The sequence below is a fragment of the Cavenderia fasciculata genome (genome assembly GCF_000203815.1).
Source record: "Cavenderia fasciculata unplaced genomic scaffold Scf_Dfasci-G-o-80e12.f1-5, whole genome shotgun sequence".
NCBI classification, from domain to species: Eukaryota; Evosea; class Eumycetozoa; order Acytosteliales; family Cavenderiaceae; genus Cavenderia; species Cavenderia fasciculata.
The window spans coordinates 1,741,289-1,762,321 of NW_004457735.1; the positions used below are offsets into that span (position 1 = coordinate 1,741,289).

The window sequence follows — 21,033 nt, forward strand, 5'->3', positions numbered from 1 at the left end:
TTGAGAATTCATTGCCATCATTTCTGTTATTATTGTTGGTTACCATTTGTTTGATGTTGTGTTGGGGGTTGAGTTTAAAGTTTGACCTCGACCAATTACTTGAAGAGAGTCTGATTATATATGTTTTCGGTGGTTTAAAAAGTTGGTTGGAAGGTTGAAAGTTGTTTGACATAAACAACAAAGGTTGTGTGTTTAGTTTTGTTTTATAATTGATCAACGATTGATAAATTATACTAGGTGAATTGGAACATCAACATCAAAGGAAGATGAGAATGATGAAGTGGTACGTTGTTTCTTTGGTGGTTGGAGGAAGGGATTAACGCTATCTTCGAATTGGGGCTGTTGGGCGGCAAAAGTTTGGATGGCGCGTGATGTGATATAATTAAATTCGCATTCACTGTCTGTACAGCTATCCTCTTCTTCGTCTTCGGTGTAGTAGTCACTGTCATCATAGAAATCTTCGTCAACTTCTACTTCAATATCAGTGTCAATCTCGACAACTTGGCAGTCGCATTCCTCTTCTTCTTCCGAGTCGGTGGCAGTGCAATAGTTGTTGAGATCATTGACGAGATCGTAAGATCTCTTCAAATGACAGTTACCATTGCTATTGTTGTTGGTGTTGACTGGAGAGTTTTGTTGGGAAAGTATGTTTGGAGTGGTAGTGGCCGATGAAGAGATTTTAGTTGGTTCTTGTTGTTGTTGTGAAATAGTTGTTGGTTTGATCAATTCTTGTTGTTGTTGTGGTTTTGGTTGTTCAGTTGGTTTAATGGTAATGGTTGGTGGTGTAGTGGTGGTGATGGTTGGCAAGTTGTTTGAAATGGATGGCTTTATGGTGGTAGTGGTGGTGGAGGCGGCGGAGGAGGCGGTCGTAGTTGGTAATTGTTTAGTGGTATTTGAAAAAGCATCGGCTTGTGCTGGTTGGGTTTGTTTAACTGGGGTAATAACTTGTTGTTGTTGTTGTTGTTGGACTTGTGGAGCAGTTTGAGCTGGTTGAGCTTGTTGTTGAGCTTGTTGTTGAACTCTCTTTTGAATTGCCTCTAAAACATGAATTGGTTGGTAATTTGGCATCTTTTCGGCCTCAAAAGGTAATGGCTCGTTTGTGAAAAATGGCGATTGGAGAGCTTGGGCAGCAGTTAATCTCTTCTTTGGATTTAAAGTCAACAAACCTTCCAAAAGTTCAAGGAAATCCTCAGAGAAACTATAAGAAAAAAATAAAAATAAAAGAGAGATAAATGGTAAGTTGATATGTATACATATATATGTCTTTGTAATTGTTGTTTGATTCTCCTTACTTTTTAAAAACAGATCTTAATCTACTTGGGAAATGTGGCATATTTGAAATCGATTTATAGAATGGGAGTGATGAGACTCCATCCCAGTTTGATTCGGCAGGGGTACCACATAGTTTGCAAATGGCTTCAATCTGTTGTTGTTCATTGTTTCCTGGCAAAAAAGTTACGTGAAGTTACCAATTCAATTAATACACATCTGTAGATAAGAGAGAGAGAAAGAGTTGAGGTTAATGACATGACTATTGATTGTATAGAGTGCTTCCAAATGAGATTGTATAGAGAGGGGATTTAAATGGCAATTGAATGCCTTTTTGCGTAGCTTTTTTTTTTTAAAAGAGGGAAAAGAACAATGGATGATCCATTGGGGGTGATTGGAGTTTGAATCCAATAACGTGCGCAATTACAATTCGTTAGAATTGACCCCTCAATCGATACAGATCTTCTGTTGTGTGTGTGCCAATACAACAACAACAACAATGACAACACTGAGGTGACCCCAATTGTCTAGGTGTAGGAAGCTAGCTTGCCTGCGTGCGTGCCATATTTTTTTTTTGTTTCATGTTACTGTTGCTCTGTGAATCACGACCAAGCTGACCATAACGGTAATTACCACCGAGGAGTCTAGTGCAATGCGAGGCTGACGTACTTGTTGCAAGTCCACTCACTGGGACACGTACTCTTGTGGCACAAGAGAAACAAAAAAAAAACCCTCCATCCTGAAACCTTTGAAAGTGCTGCCTTTTGTAGCTGCAATTGATGCTTTGAACCATTTTGAATTGATTACATCAGCTGATCTTCAACAATTGTATCTCTAAAAATAGAAAGAAAGAAAAGAGAAAAGAGAGAAAAAGGGTAGAGCAAGAAGAGTATAGCTTGGAAAGAGTAAGTAGTAGAGATTCGCATGTTTAACTTACCCAATGGACCACATATCAATTTCTGGACCGTAGGTGGTAGCACCCAGCAATAACTCTGGGGCTCTGTACCATAGAGTCACTACCTTGTTTGAAAATACCGATCTCTTGGTATAAGAGGTGGCAGTACCAAGATCACCAATAAATAAATGTCCCTTATTATTAATTAAAATATTGGCAGCTATAAATAAAAAAAAATATGTTGTTAGAGAGATAAATAAATTTTTTTTTGTTTGTTTTTTTCATACCTTTAATATCACGATGCATTACTCCATTCATATGAATTTCTTGTATTCCTTGGAGCAATTGTTTAAAATAACATTTGACTTGAGGTATGGAAAACCGATGTTCAGATAGTAAACCAGACAAATCATGTTCAAAGTATGGGAAAACAATATTGTACTCGTTGGTAGAAATGACTACATCAAGAACTGGAGTAATGTGTGGAATGTGTTTGAGTTGCATCAAAAGGTGGCATTCTTCTTTGGAGGCACGTTCAGATTCACTTCCATTTTTGAAATTTTTCAAGGCAACCATCTCATTTGTATCACGTTTGATGGCTTTATAAACAGATCTAAAAATAATTTAAAAAAAAAAAAAAAAAACGAAACAATCAAAACGAAAAATATTAATATTAATAAATCAAGTAAATGGAAATAATGATGGTAGACGAATATTGGGAAGGGCAAAAAAACGAGGAGGAGAGTAAAGTAGAAAACCAAACCAAACCATGATCCATTTTTGTAATTACGAAAATAAAAAAAAAAAGGAAAAAAAGGAAATGGGATTCGTAAAAAAAAAAAGAAAGAGAAGAACTCGACCATCACATGATGGGTAGGACGAGAAAGAGAGACAGACAGAGTTTTGTGTTGTACGCAAAAAAAAAAAAAGGAAAAACTTCCAAGATTAAACGTTCATCGGAAAATTGAGGTAAACTCTCGACTGTGTGTGTAGATAATATAGATGACTATGACTATGATGATTGCTATGACTACTACTACTACTACTACTACTACCTATTGATGCTGCTTGCTGCTGTGTGCATGTGATATAAGATATTTGATATTTGATATTTGATATGACTTACCCTGATATACCCTCACCGATCTTTGCGATGATATGATAGGACTGGTTGATGGCTCTGCTGAGGAAGAGGTCACGACCGTGAACAGCAGAGACGGCTGCCGCAGCACTACTAGAGGAGATAGTAGCTGCTGCTGCGGCCGAGGAACTGCTGGACGTGCCTTGGAGGACGGCGGAGCTATTAGCAGTTGTATGGTGGTGGGCGGAAGCGTTGCTGGTGCTGCTACTGTTACCAGAGCTGGGGGTGCTGTTGTTGTTTGAGCTTGATGGCATGGTGGGCTGGCTGAGATCTACTGCTGTGTGCTGATAATAGTGACTATTATGCTTGCTTGTTGTTATATACTAAGGTTGTTGGTGTATAGGGGGGAGGGGTGTAGTTATTATCTAACTAGTTGTGTAGTAGTAGGTGGGTGGCTGAGCTCTCTGAAACAAATGCAGCAACGTTTCTTACTCTCTCTATGTGTGGACGATAAAAGAAAAAGTGATTAAAAAAAGACAAGAACGAAAAGCTTTATAACTCGACAGACAGCAGAGCTGCTCACTCAACCCAAAATTGATTTAATTTTTATTCAAGCAGAGCAAGAGAACTCTATCGTCGTCACCTCTTGAGATTGGATTTTTCGTCTGTTGGCCCCCATCAATAACCAAAGACAAAAGAAGAAGACCTGAGAAGTTCGAGTCAGCGCAGAGTAGCCAACCAACAAACCCAACGTTTTGGCAACCAATTAACAATAATAATCAACGAAATTTTCGATAATACTCGATTATACTCATAATAATATTATCCCCCATTAATCGTCATCACTCTACGTAGCTATCATGTTTGGATGATTTTCATTGTAGCAGAAATTAATAATAATAATTATTTCTTTCATTATCTATCAACCCAACCTTTCCCTTTTTAAAAATGTGACAGAGTGTCTGTATGTGTGTGTCCTCCTATGAGGAGGAGGAGGAGGAGATGGTTGGTGTGTTTGATACGAGCTCGTTGTAGTATTACTGATAAATGTCGGTTTTCTGGAAAGCCATCCACACCTCATACAATGAACCACATGTCACATGACCTATTTATTTGTTTGATTTTGGTGGATATGAATGAGATAATGTACTTGTACTTGTATAATCTTTTAAGATATTGATCGAATCAAATTCCCGGGTTCGTACAAAGTGTAACGAAACACGTATAATGAGTTAGAGACAGACAGACAAAAATATCTTTTTTGGTTGGCAGTTTTTTCATAATTATTTTTTTTTTGGTCTGTTGGGAACTTTGGTCAAGATATGCACCAACCACAGCCTGATTCTATTATTATTATCATCACCTAGTTTATCACATTGTCCCCCATTAAAATCATCTTTATAAGATTACACAGTAGTAGCAGCAAACAAGAACACATTAGTATTTAGTATTTATTGGATTTTAGGTGAGTAAACCAAACTCGTCACCCATCAAATATACTCCTCCAAAACTCTCCATCGATGTTAAATGATAGAGTGATAAATAGATAGATAAAGATAATCCCCCAAATAGAAAGATAGATAACAGGTACAATATAGTAGTAGTTGGTTTACGATGTAAAAGAGTAGTGTAGTGATGATAATGATGAGCTCATCAACCACACCACCATCATCATACGTCACTACTCGTTTTTCTCTATACTGTTGTTTGTTTGGTGCCAACCAAAAAGAAGAAGAGATATACAAAGATAAGACAGATTGATAGATTGATAGATAGATTGATGTTTGTAATGATAAACGTCTGTCTACATCTCGCTCTCTCTCTCCAATCACATTATTAGTAGTATTGACATAAGGAATGGTCTCTTCGTTTGATGAATCAAACGAACCAATACAACTCACACACACCATCAACTCACTCACTCTCACTCACTCACTCCTACCTTACCTTCACTCACACACGTTTTTTGTTTGGTTGGTGTGAGAGTATCTCGTTTCATCTATTATATCTTTTTGTGTAGGCAGGCAGGCAGGCAGGCAGGTGGGTGGGTGTGCTCTACCCTCTTGCATACTACCCTACCCTACACTCTTGTTAGGTTGGTTGTTGACTCGGGAGGTCAGCTGTGGTACTAAGTAGTAGTAGTACTACTATTAGTAGTTAGTATTATTAGTAATATCCTCCTGTATTATAACAACACAACACAAACAAACAATCAGCTTATGTATCGTTGTTGACGGGGTGGGGGTGTTGTTAGTGTTGTGTCAAGTGGATAATCATTCTCTCTCTCTCTCTCTCTCTCTCTCTCTCTCTCTCTCTCTCTCTCTCTCTCTCTCTCTCTCTCTCTCTCTCTCTCTCTCTCTCTCTCTCTCTCTTATCATCATCATTCATCCATCGAATAATAGAAGAAAGAAACAAAGAAAGAAAGAAAGAAAGAAAGACTAGTTGAACAACCAACCAACCATCACCAAAAGGAGGTACCTCTAGAGCCATCACTTCCTCACCATCATACACAACTAGGTAATTTTCTTTATAAATCTACTTGATTGATTCGAATTGAATTGATCAACCAAGAGAGGGGGGAGGATGAATAATTGATTGATTGATGATGTTTTTGTTAATAGAGTAGAAAGTATAGGATGGATTACAATCAACCAACCAACCAACCAACCAATTGCAATACAGGTGTAGTGTTACTACTACTCTTCTACTTGCTACACACACACATACACACACATAATCAATTCTACTTTCTCTCTTCTCTCCTCCTCTTCTCTTGGTTTACCATTATTTGGTTAATATTACTCTTCTGTTTTATTGTTGTATTGTTTTGGTTCTGTTCTGTTCTGTTGTGTTTGTGTTTGTGTTTGTTTGTTGTTGCGTGTGAGAAAGAGAGATAAAGAGAACAAAGTGTGACGGACAGATCACACAACACACGAATAATAATAATAATAATAATATTATTATTATTATATTATATTAGTAGTAGTAGCATTAATAATAATAATAATAGTATTAGTAGTAGTAGAACACTCAACCAAACCCAAACCAAACCCAAACCAAACAAACAATAATAGAGACATAATAATAATAATAGAATAATGAAAGTCTTATTTATAGACTTTTTCTCTCTTGCACTTAAAAACTAACTTGCTGATTGATCAATCATTTATTTTCCTTTTTATATATATTTACAGATAGATAGATAGAAAGATAGATAGATAGATAGATATATACAGTTTATCAAGAATCACACACAATAATATACATACATACATAACATACATCTATCTATTTACATGTGTATCTAAGACTCTACTCTCTACTTTATTTATTTTTCACAATAATTGAATTGTATTATTAACGCGAACCATCATCACCAACACCAAACTCAATACCCAAACAAACAAATCAATCAATCAACCAACCAACCAACCAAACCCATTACCCAACATCATACATTGGGTCTCCAACATACATATTGTATTAATTAGTAGTCAACAACAACAAGGATCACAATCATTATTATCATCACTACTATATATATAATCCGATCACTACCTAGAGTAGTTTATATATCATTTGATTGCAAGAAATGTCAGAGTATGTATTATTATTATTATGTAACGAACGATCAACAATACTCATCATGATGACTAATACTTTTATTGTTGACACTCTAGATCAATTTTGGAAGTTGCACCTATTCAAATTACAGTAGGCCCTTCTACTACTAGAGAGGAGCATCATGTAATATATAAACAAGTGGACGCAGCAGAGCAATTACAACAACAACAGGCAATCGATGATTCAAAGAGAGTTTCAAATACATATGTTTCACCTCCATCTTCACCTTCACAAGAATCTATTCGATCATTAAAAACAAAGGATTGTAATGTTATTATAAAAGGTATGTTGTTGACAGAATGATGATCATCAAAGAATAACGTACGACAAGACACTTATTATTATTTGGATTTTGATGTATAGTTTTTGAGGCAAGAGCTTTACCAGAAGCCAGAACAAGAAAAAAGGATCCAAAGAATAACAAGAGTTTCAAGAGAGCACAAAGCTTATTGTCAGAGATTTCATCACCTAATCTTATGACTTTTTCCGATACAACCGATCCATTTTGTCTCGTTCAAATCGATAAACAAAGACAAAGAACTAGAACCATCCCCAAAAAATTAAATCCCTTTTGGTGTGAAGAATTTACAATGTAATTAAGCTTACAAACTCTATCTAGATGGATTGTACAAGTTAATGCTAACCCATATTCCAATTTACATAATTTATAGGGAAGTAGTTGATGTTAATACAGATAAAATATTTGTTACAGTTATCGATGAGAAAAAATATACAAATGATGATCATATTGGAAAGTTGATGATTCCACTCAATACTTTAAAGGATCAAAAGGAACGTGAAATGTGGTTCCCTCTTCAATCACCATTGTCAACCAAAAAAGTACCACAAGTTCAAATATTATTTACATTTAAACCAATCTCTCTTACTGATCCAAATACTCCTGGTTTACTTTGTTGGAAAAGTATGAAATAAGAAAAGAAAAGAAAAGAAAAGAAAACCTTTGTACTAACCCTTTTTTATTTTATTTTATTTTAGTGATGTGTGGAAGAAATTTAGGAGGATCATCAAATGTAGTTGGACAAGATAATAATACACCATTTGTAAATTGGAGTGTAAGATCGAAAAAGGGTGAAACCATTATCGAAGAAGAAAATATTAGTTGGTATACGGCAGTTGTCAAGGGTGTTGAGCGAGAGCTAACAGAATCGATTGACTGTGTCCAATTTACATTGTGGAAATATGAAGCCAAGCAATCATTGCTCGAGACTGCACCATTGTCTGCTCGCAGTCGCTCCACTTCTGGTGTTATCACCGATAGTTCACAACAACAACTCACAAAATCACCAGAATTAAAATCACGTTCACACTCATCGGCTGCCAACAATCCACCAGAGCGTCTTCTCACCTCTGCACTTTCACAGAGCAGCATCCAAACCACGTCGGGGTCGTCTAGCATGAGCAGCGGCACCGCCCCCATTCTTTCCCAATCGACATCACAACCCACCCTCTCCACCAACACGGCCGCCGCCGCACCAAACCATCACCATCTGATCCCACTCCCCAAAAATGTATCATCGTCGTCGCTGTCGTCCAACGCCTCGTCTGACTCGACCAACACCATCACCAGCGAGCAATCACTGCTCTCATCGAGCACAATCGCCTTGTCTAGTGGCACATCGTCACAGCATCAGAGTAGTGCCGGCAAGGACGGCTACGAACCCACTACGATCGGCTCGGGCACCGTCATGGCATCACACATGGACTCTGAAAAGGTGTCTGATATTTGGGTGTGTTTGTATCCCAAGCAGTCGGAGCGATTTGGAGACGTACGTCTCAAGCTAAAGTACACCGAAGAGGTTGTACTTCCATTAGAGTCGTACCAACCTCTGCTCAGCCACTTGCAACAAGAGGATATGAGTGCAGTGCACATCCTCGGCAACATCACCAAGCAGCGTGAGGCAGTTGCCAACAATTTGATCCGTGTGTTTGAAAAGACGGGTCATTGTCTCAGTCTGCTCAAGAGTCTTACCGAGCACGAGATTGACACGACCGACAACCCCGACATTATCTTCCGTGGCAATTCACTCGCCACCAAGAGCGTCGACCTGTACATGAAGCTCATCGGGCTGCCCTACCTTGCCAACACGATCGGTCCCCTCATCAAAAAGATATACGTTTCGAAAAAGTCATGCGAGATTGACCCCACCAAGTTGGAAAAGGGCGAAGACGCCAAAAAGAATGCCAAGAATCTGCTGTCGTGGGTCAAAAAGATGGTGTCGGCCATCCTCGCCTCGGCCGACCAATGTCCGGGTCCGTTGCGCGAGATCTTCCTCGCCATCCAGACCAAGGTCAAGCAGCGCTACGCCGTCGACCACATCACCCAATACACAGCTGTCAGTGGTTTTATTTTCCTTCGTTTCTTTTGTCCGTCGATTCTGGCACCCAAGCTTTTTGACTTGATGCCAGACCATCCGGGCATAAAGACCACACGTTCACTGATCCTCATTGCCAAGACACTACAGAACCTTGCCAACTTGGTCGAGTTGGGTGTCGACTACAAAGAAGACTTTATGCGCGACATGAACAGATATGTCATGGACAATATGGATGGCATGAAAACATTTATCAATTCCCTTGCGACAGTACCTGCCACCTGTCCGCCAGGTCAACTCTTAAATCCAATCAACCTCGAAAAGGAATTGGCTTGCTTGTATAGACATTTAATTAAACAAAAAGATGAAATGTTGTCCGATGTTAGAGAAAGAAATAATCCAACCGAAATTCAATCAATGTTGGTTTTGGATACAATTCTCGAAAAATTAGAAAAACAAGTTCAATATGCTTCAACTTTGTAATATTAATAATAATAATAGTAATAGTAATCTAATCTCAGAATCAATAATCATAATAATCATAATAATAATAACAAATGACTTTTAAATTAAGTTAATAATAATAATAGTCATAATTTTTACAACAGTACTGCACACTTTTAAAACAATGAAACACAACAATAACCTCCTTATTTAAGTATTTATACATACACCTCTTATATATACCATCCTCCTCTTTATCCCATTCTCAAATAATGACCATCATTAGTAGTACCTCCCAATCCAACCTTTATACATCATCATCCATTTTGTATTATCAAAAAAGTAGCATAGATAGATAGATTTAATAATAGTAGCAATAACAATATTAGTAATAATAATAATGTTTTGTTTGATTCGATAATTATAACAATAAACATTATCATGATTTTTTTCTGTAATTTTGACTTTAAAATTATTTTTCCAAAAGAATTAAATATATTTATACAAATACTATAATATCCATTTTGAACCTCTTTACTTTTGGAAAAAAATAAAAGGATTTTTATCTCTTTTCCCATAAGAGTTTTTTTTTTGTTAAAAACTGTGCTCTTTTATCTCTTGACCATAAAATATATCGATTTTTGCTGATTTGATCCGTAATGGGTTACGGCGGTGGCTTCAAACCACTGGGGCTCTCGCGGGCCAGGAGCTCGATTCTCCCTGATTAGCGTTTATAAAAGATTATTGTTTTTTTTTAGAAAAGGTATTGTTTGTACATTTGGTAATTTACATAATTTATTTAGAGAGATCAGTTTTTTTTTATTGGTGTACTTTTGATTGGAGTACCTCTGGTTGGGTTTATTCTGGTTGGAGTACCATTAGTTGGTGTACTTTTAATTGGTGGTGTACTTTTGATTGGAATACCTTTATTTGGCGTACCTTTAACTGGTGAACCTCTGGTAGGGTTTATTCTTGTTGGAGTACCATTAGTTGGTGGTGATGTATCCTTTTTAGGTGGTGATGATACCGTTTGTTTCTTTAAAGTATGTATTAAAGAATCTGGTATTTGTTGTTGGGTAGATTTTCTTTTATGACTGTTCCCATTACCATTAGCATTTCCATTACCATTGGCATGACCATTGGTAGAATCTTGATGGTTGGTGGATCCTGCTGGCATTATGAAACCCAAGTTATTGAATATATAGTTTCTAAATTGAACAGCTTGGGAGGGGTGGACTTGGGATCGCAAATTTTGGAATTGCATTTTAAGGATTTCCATTTTGACAATTCCATCATTTTCCACTTCTTCCTCTTCTGTTTCGTAATCATCTTCATCTTGATCCTCTTGGTCTTGCTCATTGTCTTGATCCGATTCCTCTTCTTCTTCTTCTTCTTCTGTTTCCTCTGATTCTGATTCTGATTCTTCCGATTCTTCATCTTCATCTTGATCTTTGTCTTGAACTGATTTCTTTTCTTTTTTGATTTGATGTGAATATTTGAAGTCAATCTTTTTGTTGAAATGGTCGATTTCAGTCTTGTGGTATGGCATATCGATTGCTTTGATCCAAGCTCTCGTGTTGTAACACATGATTAGAAAATCGAAACGTATTTTAATCTTTCCCAGAGCAACTACCCTTTTGCCAACAATCTCAAACAAATTGGAAGCAACTCTTTTTTGCAACAATCCTTGGATAATCTTGGTGTTCTTGGGTGAAGCAATGAATGCACGATTATTTACAACTTGTTTCATAGCCGTTTTGATGCCTTGATTTGTGTTTTTGTCCTCGAGAACATTATCGGTCTCTTTAAACATGTCCTTGACTTCGTTATAGGTTGGAGCAAATAACTTTGAGAGTATCACAGGCTTACCATCCTCGGATGGACATTTTAGGTCCTTACTTTTGATAGTTTCTTGAATGTCCTCCCATTGTTGTTTGGTTATTGATGGTTGTTGTTGTTGTTTACTTTGTTTTTTTAGAGATGACATTGTATAACAAGAACAAATATATACAAATAAGTTTTGAAATAAATAAATAAATATAAATAAATAAAATAAATAATAGATAGATAGATAGATAGACAACAAGAAGTACAACTTGAATGAATGAAAGTGCAGCTAGAAAAGGCAAATTGTTTGTGGCATCAAAGATCATCAAATCTCTGCCGTGACAAAAATATTTTTTTAATAAATGGTGTTGAACTTCACACCACAGGTTCCACAATATCATAATGATAATATCCCCAAAAGGAGAAGGAGTTCAAAGAGTGATTATTAAACACCCATATTGATTAATAAATATTATTAACCAACCAATTTATGGAGATCATCACTCAGTCTACTTTGGATTCAATGACTTGTATATAATTATTTATATCCCTAGTATCCTCGAAATAAAGATTCTACTTCTATCCAAAAGAGAATCTAAATTGATCAAAAAATTTTTAAACCCTTTATATGATGTAATTATTATTGATAGTCGAGATGACCTTTTGAAAATATTTATTTCCACTTCGCATAATTGAGCAAAAAGAAAAAATGGATTTTGAGTAAATTAAATTACCCCACCCACCACTTCTGAATTTGTTTAATTTAAAAGAATAGTTTTATTAATACTCTCATTCATTCTTTGTTTGTGTCTAATATATATTTATCCAACCACCCACAAATTATTTATTTTATTGAATGTAATGAAAGAATCAGATAATAACACAAACAGTAGTAGTAGTCGAGATACTAATAATAATAATCATGACGATAGGGTGATTCATTCGTCCGGAAATAATACTCCATCCCATACTACTACTTCTCCTACTACTACTCATTCAACTATGACAAAAGAGAATAAATTTAATAATTCTAGTCCAAGTAATAGAAATAATAATAAATCAAGCCAACATTCTAGAGATTTTAATAAATCTCCACCTTCTATTTCATCAGAGAATATAACAAACAACAATAAACTTATCACAAATGAATTTAGTTCAACTTCAAAAGAAAGAGTATCACATGAAGAAATAGATCTAAAAGAAAATAATAATAATACACTCTTACATCCATTAAAAGAAAAGAGTTCCAGGAAGAAAGGTGAATGTACAATAGAGGAAATGGATTTGGATCAAGAAGAAACATTCTTGTCGGTTGACCATGGTCCATCACCGACATACAACAAGGATGGATACACAAAGATATTATCAAGAGAATGTAGTCCATCGATAAAACCATCTTTAAAAAACAATTCATCACCAAGTTCTTATCAAACCGTTCATAGCAAGAACATAAATAATATCGACGATGAAGATGATGACATTGGAAACAACAATAACAAAAAAAAGAAGAATATTGAAAATTCATTATTATTACAATCATACGATGAAGAAAATCAAATAACTATCGATGACATTATTGAAGTGGACAAGAGAGATACACTTTCGGCATTTAAATTATTTGCTCTTACCGTTTCATTTTTAGGTGTACAATTTGGTTGTAAGTAGAATAAGGAAATGATTATTATCATTACTATTATTTACCAATCTTTTATTATTTATAGGGGCATTACAAATTGCATTTAGTACACCATTATTTCTTGAACTTGGAGTACCAAGTTTTTGGGTTTCATTTATTTGGATGGCTGGACCAATTTCAGGTTTAATAGTTCAACCAATTGTAGGAGTAGTTAGTGATGTGTAAGTATATATAAAATATTCCTATTCCTATTCTAATCATCATTTTTTTTTAGTTCCGAATCAAAACATGGAAGAAGAAGACCATTTATATTTTTTGGAACAATATTTATAGCAGTTGGATTATTATTAGTTTCCAATGCTCAATCAATTGGATCAATTTTTGGATCAGATTCAAAAGATGCTTCCATTTTTATTGCTGTATGTAAAGATTAATAGAGATCAATTGAAAAACTTTTGTTAACACATTTTATTTAGATAATAGGATTTTGGATATTAGATTTATCTAATAATGTAGTTCAAGCTCCTTGTAGAGCTTTATTAGTTGATGTAGCACCAACATCTCAGCAGGGATTAGGAAGTTCATTATTTTCAATCATGTTGGGTATTGGTAATTTATTGGGTTATTTTATGGGTTCATTAAATCTAGTCAAAGCTTTACCATTTATGAAAACAGATATCAGAGCATTATTTAGTTTGTATCAAGTAAAGAACATCACCATTTTAAATACCTTACTAATTTGGTTTTTTATATTTTTTTTTATAGCAATATCAATAATAACATTATTATTATGTATTTCAATGACATTGATAAGTGTAAAAGAAAAAAGATATAGTAAACCAATCAATGATTTAACACCCAAAGTAAATCCATTCCAAGCCATTTTAAATGGTATTAGAGATATGCCCATGTTTTTGAAACGAGTATGCATTGTGCAATTCTTTTCTTGGATTGGATGGTTCTGTTTTGTATTATACGTTACGACATGGGTCGGAGTCAATGTCTACCAAGGAGATCCAAATGCACCAGAAGGGTCACCAGGCAGGGACCTATTTCAACAAGGTGTTAGAAGAGGTTCATTGGGACTAATGATGAGCTCTGGTGTTTCGATTGTCACTTCACTACTCATTCCCACTCTTATTCGACTCGTTGGCATAAAGTATGTCTACTTTGCCGGAAATGCGATACAAACACTTTTATTTGCACTCTTTTTCATCTGTAAAAGCAAATTGTGGGCATTGCTTCTTATTGGAGCGACTGGCATCCCATGGTCCGTTGTCATGGTACTCCCCTTTACCATTGTTGGTCTTGGTATCTCGAGCAGCGAAAGCGGGTTGCACATGGGCACCCTCAATGTATTTGTAGTGATTCCACAACTGCTCGTTTCACTTGGTATCAGTTTTGTCATTTCCTTGTTTGGTGGCGACCTTTCCTATTCGCTCCTTACAGGTTCCATCGCATCTCTGCTTGCAACTTTTGCAACCATCGCCATTATTGTTCCAAATACAATGAGTCAAATCGATATTGACAATATTCAATAAAATAAAATAAAAATAAAAAAAAGAAAATGTACACATACTTTTGATTATACATATACATATATACATAATATATATATATATTTCTATATAGATAGATTGTCTATTTCTTTGCTATACAAACCACATTCTGTAGCTTACGTTTGTTTTTTTTTTTATTTGATGTGGCGGCTTCTTCTTCTTCTTCTACTTCTCGACTGATCTTTTACAAAATGAATTGATTGATTTGTTCTTATTCTTGTTGAGGTGGGAATACACCTGGTGGGAAACCACGGCCCATACCGGGAGGTGGACCTGGTGGGAAACCACGACCCATTCCAGGTGGGAATACGCCGGGTGGGAAACCAGCACCTGGAGGTGGTGGGAAGACACCGGGTGGGAACCCACGGCCCATGCCGGGAGGTGGACCTGGTGGGAACCCACGACCCATACCGGGTGGACCTGGGGCAAAGCCAGCACCTGGAGGTGGAGCACCTCTTCCAAATGGACCTGGTGGTGCGACACCACCGATACCACGAACAGGTCCAGTGAGACCGGCGGTGGCAGCAGCATTCATGCCCATACCTCTACCGATAGCACGACCAATACCAGGACCACCTGGAATCTGTGGTGGTGCCTTGGCCTTGATCTCTTCGGGTGGTGGTGATTCAGCAGACAGCGAGATAACAGTCTCTCCTCTGATGACAAGCATACCCAAAGTTCTCTTTTCCTCACGATCTTCCTTGCCCTTTTGTTTGATTCTTCTAAACTCTTCTGCATCGCATACCACAATGTTCATGTGTTTATCAAATGCCAAGAAACGACCAACAATAATACGACCATCATTGATTGTAATCTTCATTCTATAATTGATATATTGAAGCATTTTACTGCTTTTTGGAGCGCTCTAAAAATCAAAAAGAGTATGTATTTGTTAGTAACTAGTGTGACAAAGAAAGAAAGAAAGAATCATTGTTTATCATATGATTGTTTGTTTGATTGATGTTTAAACTTCTTACCATTTTCGATTGATTATTTGTTTATATGATATATATATAATATACAACTTGTTGACTTCTACTACTACTTCTAACTAACTATATTTGTGTTTGTGTTTGTTTGTTTAGAGTTTGGGATGATCAATAGATTAATAGAAATCTTCCCGTTTATAAATTTTGGTTCCGCGTTGACGGTCTAGAATATAATATAGATCGATAGAGAGAGATAGAAAGTAAAGAGTTGTAGTAATATATATAAATAACTTTATATATAATGTATAAAATAATAATGAATGAAGCTCAATTTGATCGACTTTTGAAGATGATTATTTTCATTGTTGGTTTTCGAATTTTCGACAAAAGAGGGATAACAAGTTTTAGTTGTACTATTTATTCATTGCTTTAAAGAGATATATAAATATATATTATTTGGAATGATAGATTGTAATTGGAATAATAGTTTAGACAATTCAATAAGATGGATTATATTTCTTTGATTGTCTTTAGGTATTGACACTACTATCTTTACCTGAGAGTATACGATCGAGATTGAAAGCGGCAGAGATTAAAGAAAGATGTGTAAATGCTTGAGGAAAGTTACCAAGTGCCTCTCCACCGACACCTATCTCTTCACTAAAGAGTCCGAGATGGTTGGCATAACCGAGCATTTCATCAAAGACTAGTCTGGCACGTACGAGGAATTCGGGGTGATGCTTTCCTGCACGGGTCAGTGCTTCAATCAACCAAAACGAACAGATGTTAAAGGTGCCCTCGGTACCAGCCAACCCATCACCCTCGCCTTCGTGTGTGTTGTAGCGGAATACAAGCGAGTTGGAGACGAGACCTCCTTTGTTGGTGGGCTCGAGGATTCGTTGGAGTGTCGATATGTGTCTTGGATCGGATGGAGCCATGAAAAAGACAAGTGCCATGATGAGTGTGGAGGCATCGAGTGTACCAGAACCATAGGACTGTGTAAAGGCTCCCAATTTGGGGTCATACCCTTTAGTTTGGATCTCCTCATAGATGGCGTCACGAACCTTCATCCAACGGTCTCGTGGTGCAGGGAATGAACGACGGTCGGCAAGACGGAGACCGCGATCAACAGCTACCCAGCACATGATCTTGGAGTAGACAAAGTGTTGCTGACCACTACGTACCTCCCATATACCCTCATCTTTTTCGTTCCAGTGATCGCACACCCAATCAATAAGCTTGCGGATATGCATCCAAAAGTCATAGGAAACAAGCGATCCGTACTTGTTGGATAGGTAGATACTGTCCATCAACTCGCCGAATATGTCGAGTTGCTTTTGATTGACTGCGTCGTTTCCAACACGCACTGGTGCACTGGCTCGGTATCCCTCGAGATGCTCGAGGACACTCTCGGGGATCTTGTCGTCGCCGTGGATCGAGTACATGATCTTTAGCGGCATTTCATCCTTTTTGGGGTTAGTGTCTGCTTCGATACATCTATTCTCGAGCCATGTCATAAAGCCTTTGGCCTCCTCGGTGAAGCCGATACGAATCAGACCATAGACTGTAAACGCTGCGTCACGGATCCAAGTGTACCGATAGTCCCAATTACGTACACCTCCAAGATCCTCGGGCAACGAACAGGTTGGCGACGCCACAATGGCACCCGTTGGCGAAAAGGTCAACAGCTTCAATACCAGAGCACTACGCTCCACCATCTCACGCCATCTTCCTTTATAGGTGCATTTCTCTAGCCATTTTTGCCAATAGTTGACGGTCGATTGGAACAATACATCCTCACGCGAACAACTACCCTTGACATCCTTGAATTTAAAGAGATCTGGGTATTCCTCTGGATCCTTGAGAATAAACGTACACGAATCTCCCTCGCCCAGTGTAAATGCCGAAGTGATCTCTCCATTTGGTCCTTCCTCCATCTTTACACAACTAATAATCTCCAAAACAACTCCATCCTCTGAATGTAATTGAAATCCATTATTACATTTCTTGACAGTATGTTTTGATCTAGCAAAATTAAATTGTGGATTACAAACCATACCAAAATCAACACTACCTCTAATCACTTTAACTCTTCTTACCTAAAATTATAAAAAATAGAAAAAGAAAAGAAAAATTTAGTTTAAATTCTTTGTTTACAGTAGTATGTATACACATACAAGCCATTTTAAACCTTTTCCATTAATAATTGGCATATAATCAACAATGGAACAAACAGCTTCTTTGGTCAAGAATTTGGTGTTTAAAACATTGGTATCTGGCCAATACGATTGTTTGGTTTTATAAGATGTTCCTTTTGGTACAATCGTCCAAGAACCTCCTTTCTGTAACAATTAATAATGTATTAATATTTTAATAATCAGGTATTTAATTAATTACTATACTTGTACTACATACTTTGGAATCTAATAAAGAACAAAAAATAGAAGGACTATCAAAATGAGGATAACACATGAAATTAATGGTACCATTGGTAGAGATCAGAGCACTTGTTAACATGTTGCCTATGATCCCATTGTTTTCTATTGGTGGATAATCTTTAGAATCCATAATAATAATTTAATTTAATACAATTTCACAAAAAAAAAAGTAAATAGAAATTAAATGAATAAATAAATATTAATGACCAGAAGAAACGAATTCATGAACAGTAGTGATGGTGAACAACAAAGTGATAATTCAACCCACCAATCAAATCGTTCAGCACAACCAATACTAATTTAAAATTTGTAAACACATCAAAATGTGGTAAAATCTAATCATCATTGTTACTACCGACCAACTATCAGAGTAGTGAATTTATTTGTTCCTTTCGAGCATGCGACAACCCAACTACATTTCAGATACTTCTCATTGGCAGAGACACCAAAGAAATGAATCAATGTATTTAAAGAATAGGATTGCCTTTTTCTTGAAGAAAATAAATAAAAAATGGTAACCCTATTCTTTAAATACACTAACTTCATTTTGGTCCTTACCCCAAACTTGAGAAGTTAGAACCAATGGTTGAATGATTAAATGTATAGACTGAATACTATATTGGCAAAGAGAGGAAAGAATCAAATTAATGGCATACTTGTGAGGTAGAGGGAATCAGGGCAATGATATAATTAATACTTTACATTAGGGACAGGTTTTCGTTAATTTTCTCTTCCCTGTGCGAATAATACCAAATGAATAGGTCGGCGACCAATCGTTGGCTGTAGGACAACCAAAACTTTTTTTGTATTTTTGGACATTAAAATGGATCTTGATGATTGAGATTTATCTCGTGATTGCATTATTATGTTGCTTGGGATTAAGTCAAGATTATTATCGTGTGTTATAACTGCTCTGCTGATAGATTTAAGCTTGACAGATGGTAATCAGCAGTGGAGCTTAAACATGATCACCATCATCATTGATTGATGACTTATTCATACTATAATTTTGTAAACCTTTCAATCTCTCTCTTCACTACACCCTCTCTTATCTATTCATTGTTGTTTATGTTAAACAGTAGTAGTAGTAATATTTAAAGATATATAAATAATAACAATGAATAGATCAACTTCTACAACAACACTTGCATCATCAAATATGATCAATTTACAACATAGAATCTTGGAGGAAACTTGGGGAGGAGGAAGTAGATTCACTCTTTCAAAGTATAGTTGTGGAAGATGGAGGTTGGATTTGGCATTGGTGTGCAAGGATTGGTTTGAATACATTAGAGACCAATTTGTAATTCAACATGTAACATTGATTCAATCAGAGCCATCGGCAACATCACAGCTACGTTTTCACAAGCAATACAGTTTGTTGAAAGAACCAACCATCTCAAAGATATCGATACACACCTCTACACTAATCATTACACTCCAATCACAAAACAATAAAGTAAAGAAATACTTTTACTATAATGGTGATTATTATTCAGATGATGAAGACTCCAACAACAACAATCTCAACTCTTCTACCAACGGTACAACAAAAAATAATAATAATAATAATAGTTTAACAAAGAGTAATAATAGTATCAATAATAATTCTACAAATTATATTGTATTTGAATTATTGAAATTATGGAATCATTTAAAGTTGAAAAAGAGAGATAATGACTTGCTTATTCAGTACCCGTGTCGTGTGGATGGTCCGTATGTCAATGACTTTCTCAAAAAGTATCCTAGTCAACACATCAAGTTTTCGTTTATGGGCCAGCAACCTCTGTTCAAGTGTGACTGCCATGCAAGTGAATTCAAGATTACTCAGCCACTCGACACGATAGTCAAGCTGCGTGTGGTGCACACGTCTGACGGATGCTTCAAGGAGAGTCATGTCTATGACCAGGATGGAGTCATTCAAGAGCTGACTATTGACGACGAATGTGATCCAGTCATTGTATTGGAGCGATTTGCTAATTTGTATACTTTGGATTTGGTTCCTTTTGGAGACAGGTTCCCAGAGTATTGGACACGAGACTTTTTGTCAACATGTGTTGCACAACCAGGTAGAATATCATTACACAAGGATGCAATAGCACTTGAAGAGTCGGCACTTGAATCAATGGACCTCCAACACTTAATACTCCAACAACACTCTTCAAATCGTGCAACGACTCTTGAATTGGAGCCAATCATATCGATGGGTCTAGAAGAGATTACTATACGATATGACGGTGACCCGTTCTATGACGAAGTTTTATTTGATACTATCAAGCAGTCTCCCAGTATCACTAGACTATCAATTAAAATCAATCAACCACTCCACTCTAAACAACATTCATCCTACATCAAATCGATCTTTCAAAACATTGGATCATCGTTGACACATCTCTCACATTTAGAGATATCGTTTAGTACAAATTGTGATCTCACTCTACTCGACCAATTCAACCATACCATACATTCCTCCATCTCTGCTCACCCATCAATTGAATCATTTTTAATTCAACATTCTTTTAAACATTATGTTGGTGGCAGTCAACAAAATAACCACCACGATGATCATGATGATTATTATAATCATATTAACAACAAACAAGTAGAACAACAACAACAAGAATCTACTACATCCCTTCTTTCAAACTATCATACTTGGAATCAATGGAGACAAAAGGTTGATACCTACGGATACAAATATCACATCAATAATTTATTTGGTATTAAAAAAATATACAATTAAATTAAACAAATTTTTGTACTATTACTTTACATTACATATTGTTGTACTATAGAAAACAAACACATTATCAACCAATCAATTTGAATCAAGAACAATAAACTATTAAAATAATGATTTTGGTTCTTCAGGCTTTTTTTAAAAGTAAATTTTTGAGAACTACACCCTAAACTTGTTTTGTTAAGTTTTGGTCTCTTAACAATCATCTTTAAATAAGAAGTTGTGTTGACTACTTTTATTTATTATTAGTATTATTTG

At 36.2% G+C, this 21,033-nt stretch overlaps 7 protein-coding genes across 7 annotated transcripts; 3 read left to right on the top strand and 4 right to left on the bottom strand.

Annotated features, from left to right (window-relative positions):
• Positions 1 to 228: 228 nt before the first annotated feature.
• DFA_05510 (protein serine/threonine kinase) lies at positions 229 to 1,333 on the bottom strand (the record flags this gene model as incomplete). The annotated part of the gene is made up of 2 exons (XM_004361172.1): positions 229 to 1,198; positions 1,293 to 1,333. The coding sequence occupies 2 exons, from the start codon at positions 1,331 to 1,333 to the stop codon at positions 229 to 231; spliced, it is 1,011 nt and encodes a 336-aa protein (XP_004361229.1).
• A 100-nt stretch (positions 1,334 to 1,433) lies between these two features.
• Positions 1,434 to 3,559, bottom strand: DFA_05511 (putative protein serine/threonine kinase; the record flags this gene model as incomplete). Its single annotated transcript, XM_004361173.1, has 5 exons — positions 1,434 to 1,531; positions 2,001 to 2,086; positions 2,207 to 2,384; positions 2,452 to 2,777; positions 3,291 to 3,559. 5 exons carry the CDS (start codon positions 3,557 to 3,559, stop codon positions 1,434 to 1,436), a joined length of 957 nt encoding a protein of 318 aa, XP_004361230.1.
• Positions 3,560 to 6,837: 3,278 nt separating this feature from the next.
• On the top strand, positions 6,838 to 9,685 carry ngap (RasGTPase-activating protein; the record flags this gene model as incomplete). The annotated part of the gene is made up of 6 exons (XM_004361174.1): positions 6,838 to 6,845; positions 6,926 to 7,152; positions 7,233 to 7,461; positions 7,541 to 7,791; positions 7,866 to 8,398; positions 8,636 to 9,685. 6 exons carry the CDS (start codon positions 6,838 to 6,840, stop codon positions 9,683 to 9,685), a joined length of 2,298 nt encoding a protein of 765 aa, XP_004361231.1.
• A 769-nt stretch (positions 9,686 to 10,454) lies between these two features.
• Positions 10,455 to 11,633, bottom strand: DFA_05513 (uncharacterized protein; the record flags this gene model as incomplete). Its single annotated transcript, XM_004361175.1, has 1 exon — positions 10,455 to 11,633. One exon carries the CDS (start codon positions 11,631 to 11,633, stop codon positions 10,455 to 10,457), a length of 1,179 nt encoding a protein of 392 aa, XP_004361232.1.
• A 701-nt stretch (positions 11,634 to 12,334) lies between these two features.
• DFA_05514 (sucrose proton symporter) lies at positions 12,335 to 14,650 on the top strand (the record flags this gene model as incomplete). Its single annotated transcript, XM_004361176.1, has 5 exons — positions 12,335 to 13,130; positions 13,195 to 13,330; positions 13,384 to 13,528; positions 13,586 to 13,802; positions 13,875 to 14,650. 5 exons carry the CDS (start codon positions 12,335 to 12,337, stop codon positions 14,648 to 14,650), a joined length of 2,070 nt encoding a protein of 689 aa, XP_004361233.1.
• Positions 14,651 to 14,879: 229 nt separating this feature from the next.
• Positions 14,880 to 18,896, bottom strand: DFA_05515 (uncharacterized protein; the record flags this gene model as incomplete). Its single annotated transcript, XM_004361177.1, has 9 exons — positions 14,880 to 15,533; positions 15,691 to 15,719; positions 16,154 to 17,696; positions 17,775 to 17,939; positions 17,995 to 18,020; positions 18,284 to 18,330; positions 18,463 to 18,525; positions 18,594 to 18,649; positions 18,786 to 18,896. The coding sequence occupies 9 exons, from the start codon at positions 18,894 to 18,896 to the stop codon at positions 14,880 to 14,882; spliced, it is 2,694 nt and encodes an 897-aa protein (XP_004361234.1).
• A 256-nt stretch (positions 18,897 to 19,152) lies between these two features.
• Positions 19,153 to 20,778, top strand: DFA_05516 (uncharacterized protein; the record flags this gene model as incomplete). Its single annotated transcript, XM_004361178.1, has 1 exon — positions 19,153 to 20,778. One exon carries the CDS (start codon positions 19,153 to 19,155, stop codon positions 20,776 to 20,778), a length of 1,626 nt encoding a protein of 541 aa, XP_004361235.1.
• Between the last annotated feature and the right edge of the window lie 255 nt (positions 20,779 to 21,033).